This window comes from Gobio gobio (genome assembly GCF_949357685.1).
Source record: "Gobio gobio genome assembly, chromosome: 11".
Taxonomy (NCBI): domain Eukaryota; kingdom Metazoa; phylum Chordata; class Actinopteri; order Cypriniformes; family Gobionidae; genus Gobio; species Gobio gobio.
Genome location: NC_137104.1, coordinates 27,032,943 through 27,048,716, shown reverse-complemented (window position 1 = coordinate 27,048,716; position 15,774 = coordinate 27,032,943). Strand labels below are relative to the sequence as shown.

Genomic DNA, 15,774 nt, shown 5'->3' with positions numbered 1-15,774 from the left:
GATTCCCTAGTTATTTTTTGTTATTGACATTTTAATCAGGCTACTTGTCTGGTCGGACAGGTAAAATTCACTTTAATTTGCCCCTTCAAAAAATCCACTTGTCCTGGACAAGCATTAATGTTGATCACTGTGTTTTCAACATTGATAATAATAATAAATGTTTCTGGAGCAGCAAATCAGCATATTAAAGGGAAAGTTCACCCAAAAATGAAAATTAGCCCATAACTTACTCACCCTCAAGTCATCCGAGGTGTGTATGACATTCTTCTTTCAGACGAATACTATCTGAAGTATATTACAAAAGTCCAGGCTAATCCAAGCATTAGAATTGGATTCATAGTTGCTCTGTTTTTGAAGTCCATAAAAAGTGCATCTGCCCATCAAATAACGTGCTCCACATGGCTCTGGGGTGTTAATAAAGGCCTTTTGAAGCGAATCGATGCGTTTGTGTAAGAAAAAGATCCATATTTAAAACTTTATCAAGTAAACTTTTGGCCGACCGCCTTCCCTGTTCAATTTATGGAAAAATTGAAGAAAGTTTCCCTGCAGATCGAAAGACTAACGCGACCAGGTACGCTCATCATGACGTCACGTACGCATCTTGAGTTTCACTTTCAACATTCAACACTTTTCCACGGAAGGCAATCGGCTGGAACTCTACTTTATAAAGTTTTAAATATGAATATTTTTCTTACACAAACACGTCGATTCGCTTCAGTAGGCCTTTATTAACACCCCAGAGCCGCATGGAGCACGTTATTTGACGGACAGACGCAGTTTTTATGGACTTCAAAAACAGAGCAACTATGAATCAAATTATAATGCTTGGAATAGCCTGGACTTCTGTAATATAACTCCGATTTTATTCGTCTGAAAGAAGAATGTCATATACACCTAGGATGACTTGAGGGCGAGTAAATTATGGGCTAATTTTCATTTTTGGGTGAACTATCCCTTTAAGGCCTGTTAACACCAATAATGATAACCATAATCCATAATGATAACTACATTAACATCCATACCAACGCATATATTGTTCTGTTTATTATAAGCGTAGTTTATAATTATATAATTATTTATTATAAGTGCTGCAGTTTTGTCGTCTGACCCTTTAAATCAGAGATGCCCAAACGAGGGCCCGCGGGCCAAAGTTGGCCCGTGGTAACCTTTGATTTGGCCCACCAGAGAGAGAGAGAGGGAGTGATACCTTCGACACAGATTGTCATTTCTAATTTGACATAACAATTTTGTTTGTTTTATTGTTAAACTACAACAGAGTAAACTGAAATTAAATGTTTAAATTAAATGTAAATTAATAAAAAAATATTGTAAATGTGCAATTCAAGGTGCAGCACCGCGTGTTTTGCAACACATGACGCCAATAAACGCCCAATCTTGAAAAACTTCTGAAAAATAAGGACCAGCTTCATATCTCTCATTAGGTCACTGACATTGCAACCACATGGTTTTATTATTGCTTGCGTATTTGGCATTGAACTTTATTGTACATTGAACACCTGGGGATTGTTGCCCATTTAATTGTTCATTAAAATGCAAAACTTTACAAATAAAACTGCATTAGTTAATCAGATTAAAGTTGTTTTATATTTATTTTAAATATTATGACCCATAGCAACTTTAATGTAATACAGTTTGATTTAAGATGCAAAATTTACTTTTGGCCCACGGCTGTCAATCAAGTTTGATTTTTGGCCCTTCATAGGAAAAGGTTTGGGCACCCCTGCTTTAAATGCTCAAGCCTCAAGCTCTTTAAAGCAGAATGGATTCTGATTGGCTCGTTGTTGTTATTATTCTTGTGGTGTGGACTTTGCTATTATTTTACATTTAGAACGATTTTTAGAACGCTATCTTTAAAAAATGATTTCTAGAGAATCACGTGACACTGATAACTGGAGTAATGGCTGCCAAAAATTCAGCTTTACCATCACAAGAATAAATTACGTTTTAATATGTTCAAATATAATCAAATAGAAAACAGTTATTTAAATTGTCCTTTCACTATATTTCTATTTTTATTGTAATTAAGGTCAACATTTGGTGAGCATAAGATACATACAAAAAAAAATGAATAGTATACTTTGAATAGCAGTGTACTTTTTACCATCCTTGGTGAAAATTATATTTTTGACACTCTTTGTCGCACATCCCTACAAGTAAATAAAAGTAATGGTGTTATCTCCTTCGTAACGTAGTGATTTTTTAAAACTCTTTGCTAACAGATTTCTTATATCAGAGTGTTTTAACCATCTAGCTGTTAGATCATGAATGTTACAACTTTGTTCACACAAAGTTTGTGAAAACACCTAATGAGGATTATGGGTGCATCTTGTCAGGTGGTCTTGCGAGTCGTGTGAAGCGAAAGGATACTCTGGCACTAAAACTGGAGCGTCAGCTGGAGAAAGAGCAGTCTCAGGACCAGGAGAACATCACCTGGAACAACAAAGAGCAGTGGGAAACTGTACGCAACAAGATCGGCACCGCCCTGGAAAGGTCTGCCTGTGTTTCAGAGGGGTTTTATGGGTCCTTTGTCCTTTCCACACTGACACTGTGTGTATTTTGCATGTTCTCATAGGAGATTGAGTCAGAGACCCAGCGCACAAGAACTTGAGCAGAGAAATATCCTACTTGGTCAGTTACACCCCTTGTCTTCTAGTCCTTCATAGTATTTGTGGTAATCAGTCATACCTGGTAGTCACAATTTTTTTTAATGCTTCCAAAAAACAGATTTTCTTTATATCTGTGTGTTCTTCTGTTTCAGCCAAGAATGAAGCGGACCGACGGGCAGAAAGGAGTGAAATTAAGCGCAGGCTGACCAGAAAGGTTTGGAGGCACATTCATTACGCCAGTCTTCAGTGTCGCAAGATCTTTAAGAAATCGTTCTAATATGCTGATTTGCTGCTTTAGACCCCCTATTGAAGCCCCTATTGTATCTGTTAGTTTTTATTATTTATTATTATTTTTTTTTTTCCCCCAAAAGGAAGTCAATGCTAGCCCTATGAACCATAAGTCAGAAAATTATGAAATTTGGCCCAATTGTAGAAATGATCATGAAAAGTAATTGGACCAAATTTGGAGTCTCTAGGCCTAACTATTCAGCTACAGCTCTGCACAGTTCAAAAACTAGGCAGTTTACTTCTAATAAGAATATTTATTGTTATCAGCCACTTTAACATTGTAAATACACTGTAAAAACACTGCACTGTGCTTACATACAGGTACATAAAATAATTAAATAATGATTACATTAAAATGTGTTGTAAAGTTAAATTAAAACTGGACTGTACTTAAATGTAAAACAAAAACTTTACTCAAATAAAGATTCAATTAAAATGTATGCGTTTTAACATTAATTTATTTAGTGATTCCTCTGAGTACCAGTAGAGGCAGCCTGAGTACCACTAGTGGTACTCGTACCACTCGCAAGTTAAGTTGTTTAAGCATGTGAATTGTGCAATGTTTAAAAGTTTCCAAAAAAAGTCCAAAGTCCAAACATGCCAAAAAATAGCCATACTGGGCTTGGCCCCGCAATTGCTGCTAGCAGCTATATTTATTATTATTATTATTGTTAATATTATTATTATTATTATTTGAAAATGGATGTGCTGCTTAATGAAGTGTGGAAAATGTGAATGAATAGACAATTCAAAAGAGCAGCATTTACTTACTGACCCCAAACTTTTAAACTATACTGTATAAATTGTGTATGGTTAAAATTATGGTAATCAGCTGTAATTTAAAATTATAATTAAATTTAACTAAGTTACCTTTCCAGAATAAAAGCGTTTACATTTCAAAGTGTAATACAATAAATATTCAAATAAAAATAGGTTTGTTCACTACTCACTTCTGACTTCTTAACCATCAATGCATAGTTCACTAAAAGTTCCATGAGCAGTTGCAAACTGCTTCTAATTGTGGCAAACATATTTTGAGTGAGGTGCAAGTAGGTATTAATCTTGCATGACGTGAAAGTAAATGTTGTTGTCGTTACATCTGCAGTTGTCACAGAGGCCCACGGTAGCTGAGCTCCAGGCCAGAAAAATCCTGCGCTTTCATGAGTATGTGGAGTCCACTCATGCTCAAGACTATGACCGGCGTGCTGAAAAACCCTGGACCAAACTTACACCTGCTGACAAGGTCTGACTGAATTACTGGTCTCATCTGCCCCCTAGTGGTGACCAATATAAGATCATTTTAATTTTGTCTTATGTAAATTGTAGTTACATAAAAACATTTGCACATAATTGAAAATCTGCAGTCTAAAAAAACAAGACCTCTTTCCAAACAAATCTTATTTAAAAAGGCACAATGACATTGAAAGACACATTACATAATTAAGATGTGGTTTTGTAACACAACACATCCAGTGATATTCTGAGTGCTCAGGTTGTTCTTTCTCTTTACTCTTGTGTTCTTTGTTCTCCTCTAGGCGGCCATAAGAAAAGAGTTGAATGAGTATAAGAGCTCAGAAATGGAAGTTCATCAGGAAAGCAGGATATACACCAGGTCTGACACTTTCAACAATGTTTTAATTGGCATATGCCTGTATTACTTTCTAGATCTTATAGACACCTAATTCAAAGTATCCACATTGAAATGGTTCTGTAGATACAGATATAAATAACGATCCAATGGTTGGGTCTAGGGGTGTAACGATACATTGTTATATTGAGATATCACTATGTAAAAATGCAATGATATGTATCGTTGATGTAAACGATATGATTTGCGATTATAGTTAGTTTTATCCAAGACTCGGTTTGCTGTATCAGGTATAATGCACCCAAAAATGTACATTTCATAAAAAATGTCTCTCATCATGTACTCACCCTCATGTCATTTCAAACCTATAAGAGTTTTGTTCAACTTCCTAACATAAATGAAGGTATGAAACCTGAGACATTTCTGTCCCCCAATTTAAAGTCTATTCCTCGAAAACTTAAAAGATCCAGAAAATGTCATAAAGGCACCGTTAAAAAGAATCAATCGAGTGGTCTAATCCAAATCCAAGTCTTCGGAAGAGACACGATGGCTTTCTATAATGAACAGATTTACAACATTGCGCATACTGTAGTAAACACAGACGTTCAAATGCTTAGTTGACGCACAAAAACAACATGAGAGTGAGTAAATACAGAATAAAATTTTTTGAATGAACTAACTATTTACAGTTTCGGGAAAGTCATTTTGACATGCTTTCTTGTGATTAGAACTGTGATTGATCGCAAAGTGAGAGCACAAACATCATGTAAATCACAGTATCACATTTAATTTTAATAGTATGATTATTCAAAGCATTTTCGATGGCTTATTCTAGTATGTACAGCGCATTAATAGTGGGAGAGGTGGGACATGGCGAGCACCGGGAGAGTCTGTGTGTGAGCGGCTTGTCTGTGTAAGAGATCCAACGAATGCCTGCATTGAAAGCGCGCGTCCTGTGTGATTTTAAATATTTTTTTTGTTCAGTGTTTCAGTAGCATTATTACATTAAACGACTAGCATCTGCATGTGAACGTGATCATTGTTTTTAACCATCACCTGGAACTGAATGTGCATAACAACAAAGTCGTTTCTTCTCTCAATTCCTTTTGCAGGTTCCATCGGCCATAATCAGCATCCCTGAAGAGAAAACACTAGACAAATAAAAGCTGCCCCTATAACTGCAGCTAAAAGCCTTCATCTCACGCCAGCATCCTGTTCCCCATGATCCTCCAGCGTGCTCAGGCCAGCCGCTCAGTGCTCTAGAGTGAAAAGGAGGAGGAAGTGATGTGGGTGTGTGCAGGATACTGGTACTTGATACTTCAGACACTTTTGGGGAGCAGGTTTAAAGTGCCAGCCCCCTGTAGAGTTCCCATGATTCCCATGGCCGGATCACTTTGTTGGAGTATTTCAGGGAAAAGAGGACACAGAACTGTGTGGCTTGGGGGTGTTTTAATCGTCTTTATGGTACACACATTTCTGTGATCAAGAATAGGCTTGTGTACCCAAACAATAATACTTTTATGAAAATTTTGACACTGGTGATCAACTGTTTTAGTGATGAGTGATTGTGAGAGACTGTATGTGTGTGAATGTGTGTTTGATGATATATGCTGTCCACTTATGCCTTAACACTGGTACGGAATGACTTTTTTAGCCTGACCTTAGCTTAGAGTAATACAGAAGAAAGTCTGCATATAACACTGTTTCTCACCCTGAATACACACTGTTGTGTGTTGATCTGAAAGCACATCTTTGACATTCTCAGGACGTCAGTACACACGGTGTCACTTTTTCTCTGTGCATTTTACTGTAAATTACCATAATTTTTACTTTTTTCACACAGATAAACCACCTTCTTTGTTATTTTTCTTCTCTTTTTAACAACAGCACTTCACTGTAGATATTTCAAGGTTAATCCCACACACAAAAACTTGCAATATTTTACCCAAAAATCATATGAAAAGGACATTTTTGGCATGACAAAAATCAAGCCTCTAAACCGCCAAGAGTTTTAGCATTGTGATATTATTTTCATGACATTTAAGCATGTTTTCCCCAAAAAATGATATTTTTATAATGTGTTGGAACTTTTTTCTACTTTTTTTTTCTCACTGCACATTCTCTGTAATATTTGTTTACTTTATTCAAGTAAAATACTGTAATACAATACTTAAAAAAAAAAAGGTTTTCACACATTATATGACAATGAGAATTTGTTTTTTCATATTACTGGAATGAGATTTTTTTTCACAATGCCAAAAATGTTAATGATCTTAAGCTTCATTTTCTTTAGGCAAGACATTATTTCTTTTTATTTGTTTTTTTGTAGTGTATTACGGTGAAATATGACCTGGACACGTTGACAAGTTTCACAAGATTCAGCTGTAGATGATGATGATATAGTTCCTTGTGCATTGAACAATTCAAAACAAAATGGTTGATGTTACATCATGGAGTCATTGTAAAAAACAAAAATCTTGATGCATTTTTGACGTACATAAAAGTGAGCTCTTTCCATGCCACTGCTGGTTTTATGGTACACTTTGTTTTGTAGGTCACCAGAGGGCCTGTGCACTGTATAGAGAGACATGCTGTAGATTGATTATATTGTATATCTCATCTTCCTGACTTAAAAAAAAATGTTTTAATTGTAATTATAGTATTACACTATCCTGTTTTTATAAGGTGCAAACAGCATGGCTACAGGTTAAGTGATATAAAGATCTGATATAGAACAGCTGTATAGTTGTTGTTTTTTTTAATGTAAAGATATTTTAAAAAGGTCTTTCAAGTAATACATGTACATTCACTTCACCTTTAATTAAAACCTAAACTGTGAGTATCATTTGGTTCATTTTTGCATTATTATTATTTTACGTCAGCCAGTGTACTGATTCATGGAACATATCAGTGACCCTTGGGTACATTTTTAATGTATTTACGAACTATTTTTTTTTCATGGGTTTTGGAACATTCCATTCTAATTCCATACTATATGAATATGAGAATCATTCTCTATCAAGATACAGATATCATTCAAGTAAAATGATTTTTAGTCTTGGTATTATGGTAATACTTTTTTACATATATCGAAGCACCATGGTATTACCATCTGATAACTGATATTGTACTATGTGCCACCTGTATTCTACCTTATGCTAAAGTAACACCATATGCTGTGCAATAAAGCAATTTGCATTATTTACTTGGGGCCTGTAGAGGGCAGTATAGATTCGCTCAAAATGACTAGTTGTCTTGTGTTTCTTTTACCATTACCTTTCGTTATTTTCCTGTCTAAGCAAGATTAAATATGTGATATATGTGTTTTAAACTATTTTGCAATAGTTGTGTAATGGTAATCAACAACCATCTTTATTCTTGTTGCATCTTAAGTTTAAACCGTTAAGTATCAACAATTGTGTCTGTCAGCTGTGGTTTCATCTCTTGAGTTAAATCTATCTTTTTACGAACACTCAAAAGCTTTTGAAATGTTAATTAATAAGCTTGCAAAGGTGGATGCCATTGTGGCTCCCTTATTGATATGTATTTATGAACAGCCCACCCAACATGACATTTTAAAGTTTCTCTGTATCATGAATTTTAAATGGATTTCCACCGCTCTCCAAACACCTCTTCAACTCCAGCCCTGCACTCTCATCCACACACTGTCTGTCTCTATGCCTTTATCTGTCTTTTGCACTCATTTCCCACAGGTAGTCTCCATCAAATCAAAATTGATTTTTTTTCCAATTATGGAATATTGCAGTATTTTTTTATTAATGATTTATCATCATCAGCTATGCACAGCATAGTAAAAAAGGTTATTAGCTGTTGTAATCTTTAATCAAAATAAATCCCTCTTGCAACGACATCTCTTCTCTGATGATGTGTTTACTGGTGTGAGGGCGGGATAAATTGTCACTCACATGAGATCACAGATATAGCAAACCACAACGACCCAATCAAGTGCCACCCAACTTTTTATTTTTATTTTACAAGAAGCCTAAATAATTTTAGAAACATTTTCCAATAGAACTCATTGGAAGAATATGACTAGTGACCATAGCACTATAGAAATCTCAAATGTATATTGTTAGTACTAGCCAAAATAACATTGTAGATACACTATATCGTCAAAAGTATTGGGACACCCCTCCAAATCATTGCCATGTAAAATCAGAGTGGAGTCAGTGCATGCTGAGGCACACATTGTGCAGAAGTCGCCAACTTCAGTCAATAGCTACAGACCTCCAAGCTTCGTGTGGCCTTCAGATTAGCTCAAGAACCGTGTGTAGAGAACTTCATGGAATGGGTTTCCATGGCCGAGCAGCTGCATCCAAGCCTTACATCACCAAGTGCAATTCAAAGTGTCAGATGCAGTGGTGTAACGCACTGTTTTTCCGGGGTTGAGCTTGGCCCCTTAGTTCCTGTGAAAATAACTCTTAATGCTTCAGCATACCAAGACATCTTGGACAATTTCATGCTCCCAACTTTGTGGGAACAGTTTGGGATGGCCCCTTCCTGTTCCAACATGACTGTGCATCAGTGCACAAAGCAAGGTCCATAAAGACATGGATGAGCGAGTTTGGTGGGGAGGAACTTGACTGGCGTGAGTCCTGAGCCTGTATTTATCAAGCTTCTTAAAGTGCCATTTTAGTCTTAAGTGCTGAGAATTCATGAAATTTACTCCTACTTTCAAACTTAAGTATAAAAGCAAGTTGATCACATTTCTTAAAGCTAAGAATCACTCTTACTCTCCCAGTTATTTAAGACAGCTCGAGAGGTCTCTCAAGTGGTTAGGAGTTGCCAGTAGGGGCTTGTGATGGCACTGAGGAGACAGAGACGTGCACAAATCTTTTTAGTAGAGGAAGAAGGTTTTTGAAATGTTTGACAATGAGCAGTTAATCAAACGGTATCGTTTGGACAAAGTAGGCATTATCTTTGTCAGCGCTGGATAATGTTGGGCTGAACTTGCCTTTTATAATGTTTCCGCTGTTCAATTAATTCAGCAAGCGGTAGCGCTTCTTCCTCCCGCCAGTTTGGTTTTCTTTTGGAATCCATGGTGGCTGATTATATCAAAAAATCTAGGCTATATATAGGCATGTGAGTTAACAGCACACCAGTTAATTTTTTTTAATTAAGACATGGTGGAAAACGTGTTTATCTTTCATTTCAAATGTGTATATTACATTGTATTCTCTTGAAAATGCTTTATTGTCAAATGTGTGCTGAATGTATACTCCTCTTAAGAATTTCACCATTCAATGTGAATTTATCTGAGAGTATTCTTAAATAAGGACATCTATTCAGTGATTGGTTCATGCCTATGACATCATCCAAAATACCGTTTGTGGCACAGCAAAGTGTCGTGAATCAACTCTAAGACTGACACTTAAGATTTAGTCCAACACTTCACTTAAAGTATGATTGAGATGCTTGATAACTAACTTTTAAGCGCAGCTTTGAGCCAAGAATTGTTCTTAAGTCTTAACTCTTAAGTCAATTCTTAGCAGTGTTCTTGTGAGTAATTCTCAGATGTTTGATAAATACGGGCCCTGACCTCAACCCAATAGAACACCTTTGTTATGAATTAGAGCGGAGACTGACCCCAGGCCTTCTCGTCCAACATCAGTGCCTGACCTCACAAATAGGCTTCTGAATGGTCAAAAATTCCCATAAACACTCCTTAGCCTTGTGGAAAGCCTTTCCAGAAGAGCTGAAGATGTTATAGCGGCAAAGGGTGGGCCAATTTTTCAGGGGCAGGCATCCCAAAACTTGGCAATGTATCTTCAATGCATATTATGAATAGTCGTAATCATGTTCTATATATCTTAAATCCAATTACGAGTCAAAATTGCAGAATAGATATCTGGAATTGCAATTTTGAGTAGTTACTAAATTACGACTAGTAGAGCTAGGGGTATTTAATGCTAAGTTGGCTTGCCATACATTTCTAACCGGCATGCATCTCGCCTACGCGTGTGTTATTGGCATCATCAAAATAATTTTGTATGGCACCACCGAGCATTTGTTACAACGTCCACTACGTAGGCTATTGGATTTATTCCAGTATGTCATAGCGCTACAGTGAGGACACTTTTGTTCACCCAAAAATGAACATTCTGTCATCTTATTCACCTTCATCTCAAACCTTTATGACTTTTTTTTTTACTGTGTAACACAAAATAAAATATTTTGAGAAATGTCACAGTGTTGTTTTTGTACATACAATAGATGTACAAAAACAAAATGTCTTTTGTGTTTTACAGAAGAACGAAATTCTTACATGTTTGGAATGACATTGCAAGTAAAATTTTTGGTTGAACTATCCCTTTAAAAATGCTGAAAAGTTTGATAGTTTAAGGGCACTCAAAGACCATAAATAATGTTAAGGGGTTTACAGGTTAGTTATATCATTACACATATGACAAAATTCATCCTCACAGTCATCCTCATTGGTCACTGCTCCTGTACTGATATCATGAGCTGTAGTATTTACACCGGATCGATTGAGAGCTGTGACTTTAGGAAGACTCATTAAAGTGCCTCTTCTGCTCTTTATTACACTGAAGTGTGAAGCTTGATGTACCATATACCATATACCAGATTAATTCCTGATGTGAAATACAGAGGCAATGTCAGACTGCAAGAGAAGGAAAATAATAGAACATAGAAAAGGGAAAATAAAAGTTTGATTTCATATTCCCATATCCTTGGATGACAGAATTAGGTTTATAGTGGACAGATTTTAGCGATGGAGGTGGGTGGCTCCTTTTGGGTTTCATTTCCAACTGTCTGACAACATTTAGCCTATAAACATTCAGAAAACCTAAACTTGATTTGACTGTAGAGAGAATGGGAAAGTTTCTTCATTGAATACAGGATAGCTATTGGTTTTTTGAAAATATAAACTGTATTATATATAAATTATTTTCCCGGGGGTTCCAAAAACCAGTCAGTATCTGGTGTGACCACCATTTGCCTCACACAGTGCAACGCATTTCCTTTGCATAGAGTTGATCAGGTTGTTGATTGTGCAATGTTAGTCCACACCTCTTCAATGGCTGTGCGAAGTTGCTGGATATTGGCAGGAACTGGAACACGTTGTCGTATACGCCGATCCAGAGCATCCCAACTATGCTCAATGGGTGACATATCCGGTAAGTATGCTCGCCATGCAAGAACCGGGATGTTTTCAGCTTTGACGACGAACTGCAGTCAGGGCGAGACCCCGATGAGGACGAAGAGCATGCAGATGAGCTTCCCTGAGACGGTTTCTGACAGTTTGCGCAGAAATTCTTTGGTTATGCAAAATCGATTGTTGCAGCAGCTTTCTGGGTGGCTGGTCTCAGACGATCTTGGAGGCGAAGATGCTGGATGTGGAGGTCCTGGGCTGGTGTGGTTACACGTGGTCTGCAGTTGTAAGGCCGGTTGGATGTAGGGGAGAGAGCGGGGCACAACCTAATGAAAAAAAATGATATACTGTATTAATGAAACAAAACCACATAATTGTACTAGACATGTGTGAAATTAATGTGGGGCAAAAGAAATACTCTGAACCACAAGTGGATTTACACAAACTGAGAAAGTCAAAAAGAGTTTGGTTGTGCCCCGCTCTTCCCTACTGCCAAATTCTCTGAAATGCCTTTGGAGATGGCTTATAGAGAAATGACCATTTAATTCACAGGTCAGCATGCCAATTGCACGCTCCCTCAAAACTTGCGACATCTGTGGTATTGTGCTGTGTGATAAAACTGCACATTTTAAAGAGGTCTTTTATTGTGGCCACACTGTAAAAAAAAATCCTAATTTTACGGAAAATAACTCTAAATTGTTTACAGTATTTTCCTGTAATTTTGAATTATGTTTAAAACTATGTAAAATTACAAACAATATCTGTAAATAAACAATTTGACTGTTATTTTAAGGATTATATCATTAATGACAAATTACAGGAATAAGGAAAATTACTGTATTATTTATACAGTATTTTTCTGTTTTCAGAAATTACATACAAATTCATGTAAAATTACAAAAAATATCTGTAAATTAACAACTTGACCATTATTTTATCATTAATGACAAATTACAGTAATTCTCATTTTTATAAAGGAAAATTACTGTATTATTTATACAGTATTTTTCTGTTTTCTTAAATTACATACAAATGTATGTAAAATTACAGAAATAATCTGTAATAAAATATTTAGCTCATTATATTAAAGGTTTATGTCCATACTAACAATTTAACATTATTCTTTGTAATTTTAAAGTAAATCTTATTAGTTTCACTGTAAAAATAAAATCGTAAAAAAATGGTAAATGACTGGCAGCTACGGCTGCCAAACAAAAACTGTAAAATGAAAGTAAAATATCTTAATTCAAATAAAGTGCAAAAACTTTATGTAAATTTACATTAAAAGTTTGAGAGAAAACTGTTATTTTACAGATTTTTCCTTATATAAATTAAGATAATTTACCTTAATTTTATGTTTTGTTTGGCAGCCGTTGCTGCCAGTCATTTGATTTTTTAAATTATTTTTTTTGTTTACAGTGTAGGTGTATTTTTACATTCAAACTGTAATTCTGGATACAAATATAACAAACTATACAGGAAACTAAATATCAAACAATAATCTGTTACTGCTCTCCAGGTTTAAACTTTCAAGCCTCTGCCCACACCACAAAACACCGCTTGACCAATTATATAAATATAACAGCAAATAAAAATAAATATACACATTTGCTAACTGTAGTTTAAAACAAACATTATTATTTGTAAGGTTATTTGCTGTCTTTACGTGTTCACTTGAGCGTGATTGGTCAATCTGAACGTCATCTAGAAATCTGGCCAATGACAACTGTGCGCGCCTTCTACATGTGGCACACGGAAGGTTCGTTGACAAAACTTTGAAAGCAAGAAAAAAAGAAAAAGAGTCGACTACGCCACCCTGGTCACTAAGCCAGGGAAGTATCCTATTAAGGACACAGGTTCGATTCTCCGTTACACAGAGACTGAGACGTGGGTATGAAAATACAAAAATATTCTTTATTAGACAAAGATAAAATACTAAAATGCAAGGCAATTTGGCTCAATCATAATTACCACACAATAACCAGAAATGCTTATCAGGGCTTGTGACTACCCGGAGCAGGACGAGCTAGCGCCAGACTTCGCCAACATCAGCGATGGTCAAGGAGCACCCACACGTGCACTGCACTGCACACTCACGCCAACCAAGATCAATCACTATGGGTCGTGGACCACACACACGGTGCATCAGAATCCACCACCAAATAGAGCACTTAGCCCTCCTGCTCCGGACTCACAATGCCTGAAACACAAGAAAAAAAAAACACATTACAAAGAAAATAGAAATAATGATCCTCTTTTACACATGGGTACCCAATTTACAAGACACCATCAACAGACAAACAGAGATGATCTATTCAAACCTGCACTCAGTTACAGAGATTTTGACCAGGGTCAACCTGTCCCAACTTCACAGGCCAGTTATCACCCACAGCCGCTTAGACAGGTCGAGGATCACTCAATAATTAATAAAAAAAGGAATATTATTCATAACACAAAAATACAAGGGCAGCACCCAAAAGAAACAAGCAAAATAATAAATGCAATAATCACCTTGTAATAAAGAAAAATAAATTAGATCACACAACAAAGGAAAATAACTCAAAATAAATGAGCAAAACAAACACCAGCAAAGCTGCAATTGCTCACATGAAAATAAACACACTCAAACTGGTTTATAAAACAAACAAAAACAAAACAAAAAAAGGTTAGAATATCAGGAACAAAACAGCAGTCATGAACGTCCAAATCCGAGCAGCAGTCTTCAGGTGCTCTTATACCAGCAACTTAATTCACCTGCAAACAGCCTAAATATAAGCTAATATGCATCGTATTAAATCATCCTGTTTATACAATGATCGCACATACCAAACATGTAGAGATCGCGCCATTCGTCCGGCAGCAAGAGATGAACAAGAATTACAAAGGCAAGCTGGAATACACAGATAAACCCCATTAATATGTATATTACTTCAAATAAATGCGGCTACGAAAGCCAGAAAAGAGACCTACCAGGAAGCCAAGCAGCAATACGCCCGGGATGCTTAGTGCAGTGTATGTATAACAGGTGTTATTTCCGGCAAACGGCGCGTTTGTCAATAGCTGCAAACACTCAGCACAACGTGCGCTTATCCGCAAACAGCCCAGCACCTGACACGAGTAACACTGTTAACCGTTTAACGTCCCGTAAGTTTGAGCAACACATCACAGACAGTCACCACACTCACCTCCAGCCAGAACACCAGAACGACCGCAGAAAAAGGACGCGCTAGAAAGGCAGTCACACATTAACGCCATATTTGGGTGAAAATACAGCCACCCTAATATACCCGTATGAATGATATGCTGATTAACTACAGCCGCTAGGGGCGGAGTCACACGCAGAGAAGATGCCACCCAACTGCAGCACTTCACTACAATCTACCCCTCCCCTTTGCATCGTCGCCCCGACGATGAACTAAACAATAACCACAGTCTTCAGATCCAAGGTCTGAACACCACGGTTACAGAACGGGACACTGAAGGCACTACCCCCAACAAGGGTCTAGGAAGGTGATGGAGATTTGAATGTCGACCAGCAGTCACCCTTCCAGTCCTTCGCAATCCAACCTCGCTGCCCCCAGGCCCATCTTCCGACCCCACGGATTCAGCCACAGGACTAATTTCGACACTACGGATTTCCTCGGGACTAATCACCCTTCCCATGTGGACCGGGTCTGAAAACTTTGCTGCCATTGGCGGAGCAACTTGCTCTGGTGAAAGTAGCCTTACACCCCTGGGACCCCCTGGGAAACTCTCAGGACACACCCTCACCAGATCTACCTCCTCTTCCTCCTCTTCCTGCACTGACCCAGGAACCACAGGATCACTCAAGTTACTGGTGGGAACAGGGCCCAAGGACTCCTTCTGGATCCGACTCTTCAGCTGCGAACGGTGAACAGTTTTTACTGTATTCCGATTTCCCACTGGCGCTATAGTATAAACCGCACCTCCCTCTCGAGGGGCTCTCACTACCTGGTAGACGACGGAACTCCATAAACCGTTAATCTTGTGACGACCCCTTACCCCGTAGTCACGGAGGTACACCAACTGGCCCTCGGCCAGGGGTGCATCCTTTACCTGCTGATCGTGCCTTTCCTTACGCCTTGCAGCTACCATCTGTAAACGTTCCCGCGCTC

At 37.4% G+C, this 15,774-nt stretch overlaps 1 protein-coding gene across 8 annotated transcripts in view; it reads left to right on the top strand.

The window, feature by feature from the left end:
- Positions 1-7,342, top strand: part of phactr4a (phosphatase and actin regulator 4a) — a 96,775-nt gene extending 89,433 nt beyond the window's left edge. For all 8 annotated transcript variants that reach the window (XM_079830060.1, XM_079830066.1, XM_079830064.1 and 5 more), the window contains 6 exons: positions 2,355-2,511; positions 2,594-2,649; positions 2,780-2,841; positions 4,021-4,158; positions 4,451-4,527; positions 5,616-7,342. In XM_079830060.1, coding sequence (XP_079686186.1) covers positions 2,355-2,511; positions 2,594-2,649; positions 2,780-2,841; positions 4,021-4,158; positions 4,451-4,527; positions 5,616-5,631 — 506 coding nt within the window. In that variant the 3' untranslated portion in view covers positions 5,632-7,342. The remainder of the gene's footprint in view (positions 1-2,354; positions 2,512-2,593; positions 2,650-2,779; positions 2,842-4,020; positions 4,159-4,450; positions 4,528-5,615) is intronic.
- Positions 7,343-15,774: the final 8,432 nt, after the last annotated feature.